Source organism: Heterocephalus glaber, unplaced genomic scaffold (genome assembly GCF_053883595.1).
Source record: "Heterocephalus glaber isolate CG9 unplaced genomic scaffold, H.glaber_assembly_v1.0 deba00001523, whole genome shotgun sequence".
Classification (NCBI taxonomy): domain Eukaryota; kingdom Metazoa; phylum Chordata; class Mammalia; order Rodentia; family Bathyergidae; genus Heterocephalus; species Heterocephalus glaber.
The window spans coordinates 1,182,686-1,201,660 of record NW_028258327.1 but is presented as its reverse complement, the minus strand read 5'-3'; the positions used below and the strand labels follow the sequence as shown (position 1 = coordinate 1,201,660).

Below are 18,975 nucleotides of genomic sequence, written 5' to 3'. Positions count from 1 at the left end.
TTGGTCATATTTCTACATCCTCAGAGTAATAAAGTCAATATCTTTATAACATAGACCCAGCATACTTTTAAAACAGAACTCCTCTGTAGTAAATTGAATCCAGATTTACTCATTTTTGTATTATTACCAGGAGAAACAAAGTGTAGAAACTGAGTTTACAGAGCAAATCTAAAGTTGATCAAAGACAGCAATCAGTCCTAATGCTTCTGTAACTAGTTGCCCTTCTCAGAATTAGTAGAGTGCTTTAGATGATAACTGGTACTCACCTTTCAGTTGTGTGGTATTCTTGGTGGCCTAGAGAATTTGAGCAAAAAGGAAGGTGCAATGCATTGTCTTAGTGTGAAGCAAGAGTGAGATTGGGATTTTCCTAAGTGTCAGGTAGACTACCCTAGGTTGCTTCTGGAGATGAGCTGAGCATGGCTGCAACACTTACAGGAGCCTTCTGAAAGAGCCTTGACTCACCAGGTGTGTAGCAGGACTTATACTTTCTCAAACAACAAATGGAAGAGCCAATCCACAGCCTATTGTGCATGAATACTCCTTAGGAAGTGGGATTGTCTTTTTACATTGGCCATGCATTGTGGAGGTAGCAGAGTGCTTCATGGGATGCACCCAATTTCATTCTTCTCCCCAAATCTGGTCTTTTATGGTAAAAACTTAAGAAGGAACTGGTGGTGGCTGCTATGCTGCTTATTGCCTGTAACATTCAGTGAAAGAGCATTTAGTATTGAAAACAACTTTTCTCTGTGTGTTGGACCAGAATTAAGACATTTTTATCCCTCCTCCTACCATCCTTGTGTGTTGTATGACCTTAAAATAATTTGTGTTTATACATCATTAGAAACTCGACACATTAACATACAAGTTAGTAAACTTATCATACTATTCTCACCACCATACAGTTGCCTCTAGGGATATATATTGGGTGTCCTTCTTATTCTAGAGGTCTGTGTTAGTGCCCCACTAGTGGCCTGTGTGACTCCCAGGTGGTACAGTGCTTACTTCATTTGATTACAACCCACTCCTGAATGGGCTCTACGTTATCAGGCAGTTTTTAAAGCATCATGCAAAAGTGCAGCCTTGGGGACCTGGATTGGGTTTTGTGCTTGTTGCCAGCTTTTTACTCTGGGCTTGTGTTTCCACAGATGGTCCTGCAGCGTATCCCATCCCAATACAGAACATCAAGCCTCTGCTCACCGTCAGCTTCACCTCCGGAGACATCAGCTTAATGAACAACTACGATGACCTGTCTCCCACTGTCATCCGCTCAGGGCTGAAAGGTACAAAGTGCTGCCATGCTCCAGCCCCACGGATCAGCCCTGTGCACGTTTGCTTTCTGAGCTGGTGTCAAACACCCAATACTTACTGATTCTTGTCCTGTGCGGTGACCTTTTTGGGTTTAATGGAGTTTGTTAATGAAGATTACTTCCTTAGCTCCCCTGCTTATCTGAAAAATCTATACCTAGTCTTATCTTGGACAGGGATTTTTAACTCTCAGTGTTCATCTTCATCCCCTCCTTTCTTCACTCTGACAAGAAAGATCCACTCAGGTACACGGTGTGTTTGCATCTGGCATACACTGTGTCTGCATAGTACATGGATGGTAGCACCTGCTGTTCTCAGGCAGCAGATGGCATGCAAATCATCATTTACACAGAAGCCTCTGTAATTATAAGAATCTGGCAGGCTTATTAAGGAACTGGTCATCATGCAGTAAAGTTACCTTGAAAGACCTGCAGAGATTCCACAATTGCCAAACCAGGGCATGGTTGCAAAGGCCAGCAGTCAAATGCTGACATCTTCCAGGTGGATGTTGTGTAATGTTGTTATTGCAAGAGAAAACCAAGGGACACAGCCATGGGGAGTGTTTTCAGTTTTGCAATTCGAGAATACTACTGACACTGTGACCCTGATGAGTTATTTGGAATAAACAGTCTGTCTCTTCAGGTTTAAGTGGTGCAATTTACAAAGATTTTAAAATTTAATTGCTGGGCTGCTGTTGGTCTTTAGTGTTAAAAGGACCTACCGTAATATGAATGGGGAGGTGGGAGATAAAAACTAGGACCTTCTCTCCACTAATTGTGACACTGCCCATCAGTCTGAAGAATCACTGCCTTGTGCTGCGGCTGCTTGTCTGAATTCTTCAGGAATTGCAGTGACACAAAGAACCAGGTCTATGTATGTAATTTTTGGTTGACAGGACTCTATTGTATCAGTCTACACCTCCCAGCACTTATTAATTCTATTTTAAAACTATAATTTTTAGAAGCAAATTATATTCCCTCTTGAGTATTCCATTCTGCAGTTTCAGAACTGGACTTGTAAGGAATTATTTAGCCTGTAAACTCCCATGGGACTGAAACTATGTAGAAGTCCTTTACACCACAGACAGGCAGCATTAGGAGCTGAGTAAGTGTTTCGGAACTGATAATGAAATTCCTATGCTTTTCTGTAAATTATTTTCTGTGTGGTCTGTCTTTCATGGAGCTAAAAAATATATATGATCACCGTAAGTCCCTCCACATATTTAGTAATCTAAGTTCTGTTTTTCCCAAAAAATGAAGTTTTAATAAGTTTGCTAATTTCTTTTTTTGGTCCCAGTTATCGAACTCGGGTCTTTGCGCTTGTGTAGCAGGAGGCAAAACCACTGAGCTAAATCCCTGGCCCAAGTTTGCCAATTTCTTGAGAACCGGTTCCCTCTAGGTTTAGAATCCTGAATTTTTTTTTTTTTTTTTGGTACCGGGGATCGAATTGTCTTTTTTTCTTTACAAGGTGATTTTTTTTTTTTTAAAGACAAGTTCTCACCGTGTAGCTCAGACTGGTCTGAAAACCTTGATCCTCCTGCCTCAGCCTCTCAGAGTGCTAGGATTACAAGCATGCACCACCATGCCCTAACTTTTATTCTATCTCAAGTATATAATTTTGTACTCTCTCAGATCACATTGCATTGGAACAATATTTCTAGCACATTCCTACCAGATGTGTGGTATGCAAACAGGAACACACTGGAGAGGTAACCCAAGTAGCCCTTCCAAATGTGAAGTTTTTAAAACTTGAATTGTACTCTAACATTCAACCAAATTTAGCATGCTAGTTATTGCCTAACTAGAAATTAGATGCTTTTAGGGTCGGGGATTTAGCTCAGTGGTGCTGCTGCCTGCTTGGAAAGCACAAGGTCCTAAGTTCCATCCCGAGTACCAAAAAAAAAGAAAAAATAGATCAGATGCTTTTGTACTGTGTCTTCCTAATTTCAGAAAATTAGATTAAGTGAACTGGTCCCATCTAATAGGTGCCTTATGCAGGCACTTTCTCTTTGTTTCTTTGTATCAGAATATTTGAAAACCTCAGTCTTACATGTGGTCTGAAGAGCAGTAACTTTTTTTTTTTGGTACCTGGGATTGAACTCGGGTCCTTGTGCTTGCCCAGCAGGCAGCGAAACCACTGAGCTAAATCCCTGGCCCTAGAGCAGTAACTTTTGTTTTTGAAATTTATTTTATATCCATTCTCTTACAGGCTATATTAGTAAATTCTAGGAATAGAGAAGCAGAAATGCTATCAAAGATGGCCCTAGTCATCTATCCTATTATAGATGGGCTGGTTAGTTGTCTCATGAGGAAGACCCAAAGGGTCTCTGATCACTTTGGTCTTTCTCTGTTACTGTCTCAAATAACTTTTCCAGGGGAAGAGATAACCCATAATGCCTTTTACCATCAACATTTTAATTTATGTCATACACAACTTAGAATTTTAGCTCACTCCTTCTCCCCATGACCAGATACCTTCTGTGCCGCCTGTCCCCCTTGGTTTTCACTGCAGATCCTATTGGGCAGGGACAGCTCTGAAGAGCAGTTTTGATTTTGTTTTGTAGCTGTTGATGAGGAAGTTGTGCCTAAGGAAAAAGGCTGCTGAGTAACTTAGCCTTGGGGACTTCTGCTCATCATAAAAGCAGTAGTGAAAGGGGCAGGGATTTAGCTCAGTGGTGCCTCACAAGCACAAGGTCCTGAGTTTTATCCCTGGTACCAAAAAAAGAAAAACAAAAAGCAGTAGTGAGTTAGTTTATGGCATTAGGGGTTTTATCCTTTCTTGTGACTTTTATATTCTTTCTTGAGGAAAAATAATTTCTTCATAAGGTCAGATTCTCTGACCGAGCCAGCACATCTCTCAGTGGTAGAGTCACCTGCCTCTCATTTTGTCCCACACGTGCCCTGAAATGAAGGCACCCAAACATCCAAGCTTTGTTTCTTTGTTTTGCAGTTTCTGTTTTTATTCATTTTACCAACGCTGAGAAAATCAAGAGGTGTGTGTGTGTCTGTCTGTCTGTGTCTGTGTTTGTGACTGTGTGTCTGTGTGTTTTAGTTTGGTTTGGCTTGATTGTTGTTGAAGCCAGAGTCTCTCTATATAATCCAGGCTGGCTTTGAATTTGTAATCTGCTTGCCTCAGCCTTCCAAGTCCTAGGATATGTACTGCCACACCTGGTTTTCAAGAGAGAATTTTTGAGGTGAGGTCATTTCAGCCAGTGATTTAATGACTCCTTGATGCAGATTTGTCCTCATGGAATGGGTACCCTCTTTTTCAATCCTGACCGGATTACTAAAAGCACTGTTAAAGCATTTTATCATCACACACTTTGCTAATTATTTCTCTTTCCTCTCTGTCTTGCTCCGCATGCACGTGTGTATGCGCATACATGCATACACACAAGCATGTATATTTAATGACTAATAAAAGGTTGATTTATTACAGTGGAAATCTAAAAGACAGAGGACTGGTTTAACTTCAGATTCCCACCCCATAGCTATAATCAATGTGGTGTTTGATAAGAACACCACTCTTAAAAAAAAAAAGAACACCACTCTTTTTCCTGTGAAAACTTGGCCACCTGTTTTTTACTTAGCACTAGTACCACAAAAAGGAGCTTCTTGTTAACATTAAAAACCCAACTTTTCTATTTCTGACTACATAATGAAAATTTGATCCTCTGGGCTTTTACCAAAATGATCCATAAGACTATCTGGCTAATGTAAATTTTCTTTGCTGATTTTCTTTGTAAAATGTTTAAGATACCAAAATACCCACACCCAAGCCAGGCATGATGTGCACACCTATAATCCCAGCACTCGGGAGGCTGAGCCAGGAGGATCACAAGTTCAAGCCCAGCCTGAAGTATGCAGTGAGTCCCTTTCTCCAAAAACCCACAAAAAACTACACCTAGAGTCATTGAGAAAAAATAGGTGCTTCCAGAGGATGAACCACCTGGACTACCTAGAATGCTTTGAAACTCCCAGATCCCACTGTGTGGAGCATTAGAGATGGTATTGTTCAGCTTTCCCATCACTGGGGAAAAAAATACCTGATACCTGTGACTTAAAGGAATAGAGGTTATTTGGCTCACAATTTTAGACGGTTCTGTCCATGGTCACATGGTTCCAAGGCAGAAATGGCATGATAGAAAGCCCAGGTAGAGGAAAGTTGCGACCTGTGGCAGCCAGGAAGCAGATCATGAATGAAAGAGCCAAAAGAAGAGGTATACCCCAGTGGCCCACCTCCTCCAGCTAGGCTTCATCTTCTTACAGCACATTCAGCTAGGAACTCAACAGTGATGAGTATAGAACCTCGTGATCCAATTACTTTCCAAAAGTCCTACCTCTGAACATATGAGATTTAAGGGGGATATTTTAGATCTAAACCAGAACAGAGATAATCCATGCAAGGAACTTCAGGAGAGTGACAGAAAAGCTACTAAATAAAGCATTTGTTTGTACCTTCTAGGTTGTATCCCTGAATAAAATCTTTAGGGATTTAAGCGAAGTTATTTCAGAAACCATGAACAGAAATATTAGGGATTTTTTTTTTTTTTAGTAAGACAGACATCGTTTACAAAAAACTTCTTATCACATCTAGGCTGGTTTATAAATTGAATGACTATTTGCTTTTACTTTGATATTCCCACCAATTTATGACTATTTTTAAACCCCAACCATAAGAATTTAAGTCCCTGTAGAGTACTCATTACCCTTGCTTGAGACTGGACAATTCTAAATTATTCTTTCTTCATCCTGCTCCTGAGTTCCTCTTGTCAGGGCTTTATGCCACACAACCCATTCTCTGGGGTACCTACCTTGTGGACCAAGAATGGTCAGTACTGAGTGACAGAGGAACCCACATCCATTGCTCATCCCTTGGTGCTGCTAGTTCTGTAATTAGTAGAACGAAGATCATGGTATTCATGTGTAACCTATTCTTTCTAAAAGAGTAACTTGCCTTTGTGGATGACAGCTGACTCAGTATGACTTACCTGTTGCATTAGAGAAGCCCCAGAGGGTTTGCTTGCTCATGTTTGGATTCACTGTCACCTGTACCATATAGCACCTGTGCATGTTGGGCATGTGTCCAGGCCAGTGTTGCAGGAAAAGAGCCTATTTTTTATTTTTTATTTTTTTATTTTTCAGAACCACTTTGTGACAAAATTCAAAGAATCTTTTTGAGAAAACAAATAAAAGAATAGTATAAGCCAGGCATGGTGGCACACAATGTAACCACAGTACTCTGTGAGGCTGAGGTATGAAGATCACAAGTTTGAGCCCAGCCTGAGCAACTAGTGAGACCCTATCTCAAAGTAAAGGAGTTGGATGTGGTGGCACATGCCTGTAATCCCAGCCCTGTAGAAGGCTGAAGCAGGGGTCTTATCAAGACTCTCTCAAAAGGAAAGAGGAGTATAGGCATGAAGCTCAGTGTGAAGGACATATATACATAGGAAGGGCCTGAGTTTCAATCTTCAGTACTGACCAAAAAATGATAGTTATAATTATTATAGTTATTCACTTGCACTAAACAAGGCAAGTCAAACGAGGAGATCTGAGAATTAGTGCTTGAGAATGAAGCACTAAAGATATCATATGTCATGATCTCTGTCACATCACAGCAACACTTCCTATCTAGGAACTTACAGACTGTCTTCTTTGTTATCATTTTAACTGCTTTAGTCATTGCTTCTTCTTTTGGTTTCCTTGTATACTCAACACTTCCATCCAGAGAAGATCATTTCAGTTTTATGATCATGACCAGGCTTTTCTCTAGACTAGATCTGGCATTGAATATGCCAGAGCACGTATTAGTATATGCATAAATCCTCCAGCTTCTCTTTCCTTCATCTTAAAAATCTTATTCACCAGAACATTGACTTGATTTTTTAATTTATTTTTTTAATTTTCTGATTTTTATTTAACTTCATTCATATGAAAAAGCCCTTTTGTTGATGCTTTCACAATTTCATATGGAGGTTTTTCACAATTTCATAGAGGTTTTTAATTCTACATTTGTGTATAACTGCTTCAATTCAGCCCTCTCTCGTTTTTCTGATATGGCTGAGAAAGGCTGAGAAAGCCCTGAACTGGGGACCATCTTGCCTCAGGGAACTCTCTCCACATTTGAGGGGAGGTGGAAAAATATCAGTGACTTCAGAATGCACTGAAATTAGTATTAGAATCATTTCCATACATGAAGTAGAGGGGGCATTATGGTCATTTGTGATCAGAAAGAGCATAAGAGCTGATGAATTCTAGCCCTCGCTATGTGCTGGGCTAAAAATAGGTGCTGGTCATAGCAGAATATCTTTTTCAAATTCAAACCAGCCTCTGGAAACTGGACTGCTTGGATCTAGATTTTAGAGATCTTGGTGTAAGACAGATTGTGGCTTTAGGATCCTAAGGAAGAAAATTGCCATGAATCTTAATACTTTTACTTTTTTTTTTTAACCAGTAAAAACTGAGTGATAACATTGGGGTAAGACAAACTATTAGCAGCAGTTAGTGGCTTGTAGGTGAGCATTGCATCTCCACTGTGAATATTTCTTTGAGAAATATTACCTACACCTAATAGGAGTATATTATCTTCTTTTCCAAGTCTTTATAACATCATCAAGTATCAAATTAAACTTAAGGCCTTCATATGTATATATGTCCTGTATCTTAACTTTATCTGTGTAGTGGTGCCCAGATGAATAAATTTGGGCTTTCCTTTTGACTTTTTACTTTGAACATTTTTAAACTCAGTCCTCTCTGAGAATGGAGGACATAGCAGTGGGAAAGCACTGATACAACGTGAAAGCACTGAAACAACATGATACGACGTTATTATCCAACTTGCTTTTTAAAATGTTGTGCAGCCAGGGATTTAGCTCAGTAGCAGTGGCTCAGTGGCACCTGCCTGGCAAGCGCAAGGTACTGAGTTCAATCCCCAGTTCTGCAAAAAAAAAAGCTCTGAAATCTCATTATGGAAATGCCAGTGCTGCAGATTGGTATTTAACTTTCTCCCATCCCCCCTCTTCCTTTCCCTGTCGTCTTACTCTTCATTCTTCCATGGCATCTCACTGTGTTGCCCAAGCTAGCCTCAAATTTGCAATCCTCCTGCCTTAGCCACCCAAGTAGCTGGGATTACAGGTGTACACCACAGCACCCAACTTTAACAGGCCAATTTTCTTATGCTTGGGTTTCTATCTCATTTAGTTATGTTTCCAACGAACTGCATTATCCATTCATATAATAAAACACCTGGGTTTTGTTTTTGTTTTTGTTTTTTGCGGTACCAGGGATCGAACTCAGGACCTTGAGCTTGCGTGGCAGGTGCAGTGCCACTGAGCTAAATCCCCAGCCCAAAACACCTGTTTTTAATAGAGTCTGTATTGTCTTCAAAGAAATGGGTCATTGTTATCTTCATGAAAGAGCAGGGAAGAGCCACTGTTGTATTTGCTGAGTGTCTCCATGCTTGGAATTTCTGAAGACACGCAGTGGTATGTTTGAGTGGCAGTAGAGAGAGGGCTGTGTCCTGTGCTTATTGTTCTTCTTTGTGGTTTCAGAGGTGGTGGCCCAGTGGTGCACACAGGGAGACTTACTGGCAGTTGCTGGGATGGAGCGGCAGACCCAGCTCACTGAGCTCCCCAATGGACCCCTTCTGAAGAGTGCCATGGTGAAGTTCTACAATGTTCGAGGGGAGCACATCTTCACACTGGACACACTTGTGCAAGTAAGTACATTTTTAAGAACTCTGCTATGTTGGTGTGCCCCTGGTTCTGGTAAATACTCATGAGTTGATTATACTCATTGTAATTATCTTTGACAAATTTTATTTGTTGTTTATTCTTATTTTTTTATTTAAATTGAATTGTGGTATATAAACCAAGAGAAATAGGGAAGGAAACAAGTTTTGCTTTTTAACCAGAATATTTCATATCACAGTCATTTAAGGGGATAGTGAATCAGCAAAGTGAGCTGGTATTGATCAGCATTCTATAGAAGAAATCAGACACTTTCAAAAGTGAACACTTGGGGCCAGGGATTTAGCTCAGTGGTTATGCCACCTGTCTGGAAAGCACAAGGACCCGAGTTTGATCCCCAGTACCAAAAAAAAAAAAAGTGAACACTAAATCTTTATGTACTTGTAAGGAAGAAAAACTAATTGTTACGAGTTCTTAGCTGGGACTCCTTTTAACAAAAGACAGATTAACAAGAGAAAAACATGTTTAATAACATATATACTTCCTGTATGATAATGGGAAATAACACAGAGAAATGAGTAAATCTTTAGATCGCCTACAGTTGTCTTAGATCTCAGACTCAAATATTAGGTTTCCCCTCCCCAGTCCACAGCAACCAGCATTTTTTACACTCTTTCTGTGAGTTTGACTTAAACAAGTCATGTAAGCATATAGACTGGCTTATTTCACTTAGTGTAATATCCTCACAGTTTATTGATGTTGTAGCATATGCCAGAATTCCTTCCTTTTTAAGGTTGAGTAATACTCCTTGTGTGAATACAGAACAATTTGTTTACTCCTTCATGTATCTATAGACATTTGGGTTGCTTCCAGCTTTTGGTTATTGTGAATAATGCTGCTCTAAACATGGCTGTTGAGAGTCTTCTTTTAGATATACTTTGGATATGTACCCAGAAGTAGAATTCTGGATCACATGATAATTCTATCTTAAATTTTTTTTTGATGACCTGCCATACTGTTTTCCACAGTGGCTATATCATTGTACATTCCTGCCAACATTGTACAAGAATTCCAGTTTTTCTGTGTCCTTGCCAACACTTGTTAATAGTAGCCATCTTATTGAGTGTGAGGTGATAACTCATGGTTCTGATTTTCATTTCCCTGATGATTAGTGTACTGAGCATCTTTTCATGTTTGTTTGTTTGTTTGTTTGTTTTGTTTTATTTTGTTTTTTGGTACCGGGGATCGAACTCAGGTCCTTGTGCTTGCGCAGCAGGTGGTGAAACCACTGTGCTAAATCCCTAGCCCATCTTTGCATGTTTTTACTGGCCATTTGTATATCTATAGAGAAATGTCTGTTCAAGTCATTTGTCCATTTTTAATAAGTTATTTTTTATTGTTGTTGCTGAGTCATAGAATTTAAATATATCTTTGACAGTGTAATATCTTTTGGGCAAATAAGCATGATTGTTCAAATATGTAGCAAACATTTTGAAAGGCTACTATCTGGGTGGCACTGATTTTTAAGTTGTAATATTTAGGAACTGAACAAGGAAGACACACTCCATGCCTCATAGGGCATTGGAAGCCAGTTAAGGAACACAGAAAAATAATCACATAAATGCTTTAAATTTTACAGTAGAACTGTATGCCAACTGTTACAACTTGGAGGAAAGGAGTTTTTACTAAGACTTGGTTTTTATGGGTATTTTTCTATCTCTGCCTGGTCCCTCTTATGTCACTGAGCAGTTCTCAGGCAATTTCAGGTTTAAGTACTTCAGCTTTAAGTACTATCTCTATAAAGGTTTGGAGCCTAGGAAAGAGAACTGTAAAGACCCAACTCCTTATTTCACACACCCATCTCATAAGCACTCCAACATGTTCAGTCCTCAGGATACTCCACCTCCCAGATAGGTTACTCTCAGCTCCATCACCCCTCAGCTCCTCCAGCCAGAAACCAAGCCAGCCAGATTCTCCTGTCTTGCCCACTCCCCTGTTCATGAATCCCAGTGGATATTTTTGCTTCCTTAATATTTTAGTATCTGCATCCTTTTTTGTATATTAGCTAGTATCCTAGTTCAAGCTACCATCCTTTCACATGCAGTGTTAAGTCCATACCTTTCTCTTCTAAACCGTTCTTCACTTGATAGAGTCTATAAAATCATGAGTCAGATCAGTAGCCTCTTACTGCACTGATTGTAAAGTCTAGAGTCTCTTGAACCTTAAAGAGACCTCCACTAACTAGCTATTATACTCTCTAGAATTAGTTCTTACCACTCCATCCCCCTCTGACCCTGACATTCCTCACTCTTCTCCTCTGTTATCCCAGATACTTTTGTGCTTCTGTCTGAGCAGATGTATCACTGCTGCAGAGGGCAGACTGTTGGGTTATACTGACCCCATTGCCCCCTATCAGTTTTGATGATGTTCATCAAACTTGTCATTATTTCTTAAGGGTCTCTTTCAAGGTAATTGAAAGCAGAGTCCTATCTGTGGTGCCTTACACATAATAATAGGTGTTCAGTAAATTAAGGTATCATTGAATGAAAAAGCTACTTGAACAAGCACACAACCCACATGCAAAGTACTGAGGCTGCATCTTTATCTGAATGTTTCTGCTGGTCATAGAGCAATTTCAGTGTAGCATGAATTAAGGAAATACACATTTAGTACTTTTTGGACACCTGTGTACTCAGCAAAGGTTGTAAGTATTTTCATCTGGAACAGATACTATTCTAGAACCTACTACCATCACACCTGTTGCACCCTATTGCAGGGCTTCTCTTTAGCCCAATAGTCCTGCTTAAAATTCCTTGGAAGTTTCCTCCCACAAACCCTCACCAGATCTTGCATCACTCTCTGTCCTACCTTCCCCAGTTTCATCTAGTGCATCTTCCTTTGTATTACCATGTACTAGTTATTCTGCCTGCCTTGCTGTGGCTTGAATATGCTGTCCTCCATCCTTCTCTTGGCTGTTTGTCTGTGCAGAATCTGCTTTACTGGCCCTTCTCCAGTCCAGCTCATCTTTACCCATCAGGTCCTAACTCAGGCCTCACCTCTGAGGAAAGACTCTCCCTAACGTGCTCTCCCTTTCTGTGATACTCTACTCTCTCACAGCTGTGCTCTGTTTTATTATACTATTTCTGTCTTAGTATTTATCAGAATCTGAAATTCTTTTGTTATTTGCTTAATTGTTTCATCTCACTGGAAGGTAAGGAGTCTGAGTGAAGCAACCTCATGTATCCTATCCTCCATATTCTACTTCAGGTTTATAGAACCGTGCCTGGCTCATGGTAGAATGTCAGGAAGCAGCTGTTGAATGAATCACATCTTATTGCTGTGCCTTGCTTAGTGAGTTTAGTGATTCCCAGGGATCAGATAAATTGATTTTCTTGCTATCTGTATTATCTCTTGCTTTCTTTAGTTACTGGTAATCATAACATGATTTCTTTTTTTAAGCTAATAATTAATTTTAGAAATAGAATACAGTTTGAATATAGCATAGGTTATACAAAAAGCATCAATAAGGAAATAAAGACTACAAAAATTCTTTAGGTCCAGATGTGTCACATCTTCAATGCCTGCTCTCTTAGTCCATTCAGGCTGCTATAGCAAAGTTTCTTTTACTGGGTAATTTATAAATAATAGAAATTTATCTCTCACAATTCTGAAGCTGGGATGTCCAGGCTCAAGACAGCAGCAGCATCAGCCTCCAGTGAAGGCTCACTCTCTCTGACCTATAGGTGGCTTCTTGTTGCTGTGTTCTCACATGGAGTAAGGGATAGACACAGAGGAGCAGAGCCCTCATGACTTAGTCTCTTTCCAAAATGCCCTGCCTCTTAGTGCTACCACAGTGGTGACTAGATTTCAGTTTGGAAGGATACTTTTTGTTTTTGGTTGTTGCTTTTGAGACAGGGTTGCACTATGTAGCCCAAGCTGACCTCGAACTCATGGTGATCCTCCTGCTTCAGCTTCACAAATTCTGGGATTACAGGTGGTGGAAGGATACATTGTGACAGTAGCATTGGCCAAGATGTTACAACTTCATTTGGTCTTTGAGGTTATGCAGGGGTGGGAGGTGGAGACAGACAGGGAGGGAGGGAGAGAGGGGCTTTAGGAAGACTAATCAGACAGCTGTGTGCCATAATCCCAGCCAGACAGAAAGAGGAGGGAAAAGTAGAACAGTGAGACTGGAGTGGCAGAGACAGGAAGCAGATCAATGTCAAAGACTTGGTCTCTTGTCACATAGGAGGAGGAAGGTGTTAGTACCAGTGAAGGCAGACAATTTCGGTTATAATTCCAGCTAAATGTCTGGGTGGAGGTAATTAGAATATAGTTGGGCATGTGGGGCTGAAAGTCATCCAAGAGACTGGAGTGAAGACAGAGGTTTGGAGTCATCTGCAGGGAGGCTGTGGTTGGAGAAATACACTTGGATTAAACACCAAGGGAATGAATAGGGGGAAATGGCAAATGAGGAAAAGGCCAAGCATAGAACTTGGATATCATTTAGTAATCAACAGAAGGGAGGAGGACACAGAGAGGAATGTGATAAAGAAATCATTAAAGGGGGCCGGGGATTTAGTTCAGTGGTTTTGCCACCTGCTACGCAAGCACAAGGACCCAAGTTCAATCCCTGATACCAAAAAAAAAAAAAAGAAAGGAACTGTGTCAACCTAGAGGATGACAGTTAAGTACAGCCATGAGAAAATTGGATTTAGAGGTGTCAAGATCAAGCAGTAGTCTCAGTAGAATAATAGTGATGGAAGTCACGTTGTCAAAGATTTGTTCAGTCAATCTTTACTAAGCTGTGTCAAGCGTTACTCTAGATGTTGGAGCTACATCTTCAACAGATAAAGAATTAGCAACAAAGTGGTTTAAGAAGTTGAAGCAACACAAACTATCTAAACTATAAACTATGTAAACTGTTTGAAGTTTGAGGGGAGAGAGGAGAGAGTATGGTAATTTATAATGAAGACATACGGCCATGTTTATAAGCAAATTATAAAGCTTTGGGACAAAAAGAAATAAGGAAGCAAACATGCAGTACAGAGCAAGAGCAAGTGGAAAGTGTGGGTTTGAGGGCAACAGGGAGGTCAGCCTGGAGAAAATGTATACAGGGAGAGATTGCAGAAAGAGCCAAAAGACTGTTAAGGACAGGAGGGGAGGCAGGCATGTTATGGGATAACATCTGTCTTTTTAATATATTGACACTATGAAAAGCATAGGGTCATGGGAATGTGATGCAAGAGCCATTGAGATAATAAGCTGAAATGAAGTCCCAACTGAAGCTGGATAGCATGATTTTAAAATGAGAACCAATGCTGTCCAGGCCAGTCGTAGAGTCAGAAATAGTATAGGGTGCATAAATTTAGGAATTTGAAAGGTTAGTGTAGCAGAAGGACAAAACAGACAAACAAGAAAACACACACACACACACACACACACAAACACAAACACACACACAAAACCAAACCAAAAGGAATCCAGAGAACTGCTAAGAATATTGTGGAAATGGCCTGAGACTGGGAAGCAGAAAATCATAGGAAAGCATTTTTAAAGAGGAAATGATAACAGGCTGGGAAGTTGTAGTTGGATAGGAATTTCATATTCCTGTGTTAAAAGTGAAATGGATATAAATGATGAAAAGAGCCCAGGGAATAACTGGAGTGCAGTAGAGTCAAGGCAATTAGTGTAAGACCTGAGTATTTGGCAGAAAACACATGCATATTGGGAGTCCCTGAGAATGTGAGATTTAAAGAGAGATTTATCATGTGGCCCCACTGCCATTGTATTGCCTAGAACATAGTAAGTCCTCAGTAAGTATTTGTTCAGTGAATTAAGTATGTCAGCTTAGGTGTTCTTTAATCTTTGCATTGATTGTTTCAATCAGTAGGCTCCAACTCTTTGTTTTGTTTTTGGTACTGGGGATTGAACTCGAGTCCTTGCACTTGCAAGACAGGCAGCGGAACCACTGAGCTAAATCCCTGGCCCAGCTCCTACTCTTTGTAATCAAATTTCATGCATTATTTTTGTCTATAACCTGACAGGCAATATCTTAGTCCATTTTTCAGTTGCTATAACAAAATACTTGAGGCCCAGTAATTTATAAAGAATACAAGTTTATTTGGTACACAGTTCTGAAAGTTGGGAAATCTGAGGACATGGCATCCCCATCTCAGCATTTGGTGAGGGCCTTCTTGCAGCATTACAGCATGGCAGAGGGCATCATATGGCAAGATGCAGCAAGTGTGCTAGCTGGAGTCTCTTTCTTTTTTTTTTTATTAAGTTTATTGGTACATTTTAGGTATATAATACAGTTGCATTCATCATTGGGATCTTGTACCTTTACATGATGCATCTTGGTTCTTGTTTTTTCCCCATTCCTCTGCCCACCCTTCCCTGTTTATAAAGACTTTGTTTCCATTTTTTCCTTTTCCCTTCTTTCCTTTCCCCTACCCCTCCCACTTCCCCTACTCCTTTAGACCTTTTTTTCATATTACAGTTATCAATTATACATTTTGATCCTTATTTGCACTTTTAGTTTTTCACACCAGAGAAACTATTCGGAATTTACATATTTGTCCTATTTATTTCACTTAAGAGTATGGCCTCAATGTACATCCATTTAGCTATAAATGTCTCTAGTTTCTTGTTCTTTATGGCTGAGTAGTACTTCATTTTATAAAAAAGAAAAAAACACATCTTCTTTATCCAGTCTCCAGTTGATGGGCACTTGGGCTGTTTCCAAGTTTTAGCTATTACAAACTGTGCAGCTATAAACATAGGTGCACATATATCACTGTGGTATGATTCTTTTAATTCTTTTGGGAAGATACCCAGCAGGAGAGTAGCTGGGTCAAATGGGACGTGTAGCCCTAGTTCTTTGAGGTATCTCCATACTGATTTCCACAATGGTTGCACCAGTCTGCGCTCCCACCAACAATGGAGAAGGGTTCCTTTCTTCCCACAACCCCGCCAGCATTTATTGTTGGCTGATTTCTTGATAATGGGGTCTCTTATTAAAAGCCACTAGTGCCACCACGAAGCACATATGATCCTAATTATCTCCAAGGCCCCACATCCACATACCAACAACATGAATTTGGGAATTAATTTTCCAACACATAAAATTTAGGCGGGGGACACATTCAAACCATAGCAGGCATGTGAAAGGGGATGGAAATTTTTAGTGCTTTCTGAGTTGATAAGACATGTTCATTTAAATATTTGTGAATTTGTACACTGAAACACACTCCAAGTACATTCGACTTTGTCCGCTATTCTGTTTGGCTTAGAGCTTATTTCCTGCAGGAATTCTGTCCCCTCTACAGAGAATATCCTACCCTGCTATCTTAGCTCAGGAAAATTCATCCTTCTCAACACCAGTTCAGTCTGCCCAAGGGATAGAGACCCCTTTTCTCTGTGAACTCCCAAGGTGCTTAATACTTGTAGCATGAGTTATATGCTTCTGTTTTATTTTCATCAAATCAGAGACCATGTTTTCCTTAATTTTCTAACCTTTTCTACACCTGGTATGTAACAGAGGCTTAATGGTCTTAACCATTGCACAAGCTCTCATTAGCTCTCACATGAAACTAACATAGGTCTTGATGTTATACTGTTTGGTCTCAGAGATAAGAGAAGGGTTGGCTGATGTTCCTTTGGGGAAAAATATCCCTATAATGTCTCAGCATTTTAATAATCACTGACTTTTTTTTTTCATTTAGGGTCTACTTCCACCATTGAAAAAAAATGCCTTAATAATATTAAGTTAAATAATGATTTCTTTGAAAATCAGGTACACCATTAGTACATGTAGCACCAACCCAACTCTTATTTGTAATGATTGTAAAATCACATGTGATCTGTGCAATGCTATTTAAGAAGTCAAAAGCAGGAACAATTTTGTAGAGGAGAGGAAGTTAAGCAATTTATTGGATTGCTTATGAAAAGAATTAAATAGGGGTCAGAGATTTAGCTCTGTGGTTCCACCGCCTGCCTTGCAAGTGCCAGGTCCTGAGTTCGATTCCTGGTACCAAAAAAGAATTAAATGCAATTTAGATTGGATAATTTATTTACACATTAATTAGATTTTAGGCTATTGCGTACAAAGTCATTGCATGGTACAATGTGTGGCAGCATCAGCTTTAAAATTGATTCACTTCTGTGCCTGGAGCTCTTATAAGGAAATATGCTATAATTTATTTTCCTTTCCTTACTGCATGTTACAAGTTAAAATTCTGTAATTTATCTCATCAGCTGTTATCTGTGAGCATCAATATCTACTTGCATATCTGTTAATCTGATGACAGATTTTTAGAGTTGGCACTACTGACTGAAGTTTGCAGACTTTAATATTTGGGGTCTGGGTTTTTGATTGTTTATGAACTTTTTTTTTTTTTTTGTACTGGGGATCGAACTCGGGTCCTTGTGCTTGCAGGGCAGGCGGTGGAACCACTGAGCTAAATCCCTGGCCCCTTGTGAACTTCTGGCTTTAAAGGCAAGTTTTTCGGTCATCCTGTGTTCTGTAAGGGTCAGTTGATATGAGATGTTTGGGTAAAAAATTAGATGTGAGAACAGAAAAATCAAATAAGAGATTACATTTATGGTCGAACAATTCCATATTCGTAAAGGAGAATACCCTAGCAAAAAATGTATTTGCCTCCTTTTGTTGAGAACAAACTCCCTGTTCTCATGAGACTGACATGGTTGTGCTTTTTCTTGTGTTTGTTATAAATAGATGAGAAAATCCTTTGTGGGTGTTGCCTGCCTACAGAATATCAGCATGATTGTATTCTTATAAAACTGAGATAGTGCTTGCTTCAGCAGCACATATACTAAAACTGAAATAATTTTATATCCAAAACTGTCCATGGCTCCAATCAACATGGTTAGATGGTGACCAATCACCATTTTTTAACTGATACATTGAAAACATAAATGCTATACATATTAATGATGTACCATGGACTGTTTCTATATACATACTCATGTGTAGTGTTTAAACCAGTTTAAGCATGTCTCCTTCAACATGTCATTTCTAAAGTGAACCATTTTGCACGTGGTTGTTAACATGAAGCACCCTCTTCCTATAGGCACATTTCTTCATGACTGACAGAGAACCTCCCTCTTTCTAAGGCAAGGATTGCCTTAGAAATAAAGTATGGGAAAGGGAACCACAGAAAGCCCTCTGACCTTCACAGTGACCTGGCTTCTTTGTGGCTAGAAAGCCAGTTCTCATTCCTGGGCCTCATTCAGTCAGGATCCCTGCACTGGGACTGCCTCATGGTCCCTGCCTTGGGCCAGTGCAATTATCTATTGGCTTTAACCTGCATGGATGGCTTAACTTAATATGTAATGGACACCTTACTTTTTTGTTTTGTATCTTTAGAAAACTCTGTCCTTACTGCTACACTATATGGAAAAATAGTAATAAAAATAGTAATAAAATAGTAAAAATAGTAATAAAAACAGTAAGGAAGGAAGATTTCAATTCCAGTTCAGTAAGTAAATAAATAAATGCCCTTCTCTCAGACAGACTTCTGCTTGAACCTCCTCCTTAGAGCAGCTTTCCCTGCTCCCTTCTTTGTGTAAGTGACCCCCTTGCTCTTTCTTTGGCTCTTACCTTACCTATCTTTGCTTCATAGCATTTTTACTACTTAAAATTATCAGCTAGTCCTGTCACAGATACTAACACATTCAAGATGGGTCTGTAATTTATCTCTCACTGCCAGGCAACTTGAACCACCAGTGGCACATGACTGTCCCATCAGGTGGGTTTTTATTAATTTTATTAGTAAAAAGACTGATAAAAGTGATTAGATTTGTTTATATCCCCAGTGGTACACACGCTGCCCAATGGGACAGTCAAACATGTACTACTGGTGGTTGAAGCCAGCAGGAATGTGTTAAGATATTTATCTGTCTCCCTACCACCCCAGACTGTAAGTAAGCGCCGTGAGGGCAGGAATTGATCATACTCA

General features: G+C 39.7%; 1 protein-coding gene across 8 annotated transcripts in view; it reads left to right on the top strand.

Annotated features, from left to right (window-relative positions):
• Tulp4 (TUB like protein 4) overlaps positions 1-18,975 on the top strand; it is a 224,590-nt gene that overhangs the window by 151,241 nt on the left and 54,374 nt on the right. For all 8 annotated transcript variants that reach the window (XM_021251970.2, XM_021251971.2, XM_004874558.3 and 5 more), the window contains 2 exons: positions 1,146-1,280; positions 8,855-9,021. In XM_021251970.2, coding sequence (XP_021107629.2) covers positions 1,146-1,280; positions 8,855-9,021 — 302 coding nt within the window. The remainder of the gene's footprint in view (positions 1-1,145; positions 1,281-8,854; positions 9,022-18,975) is intronic.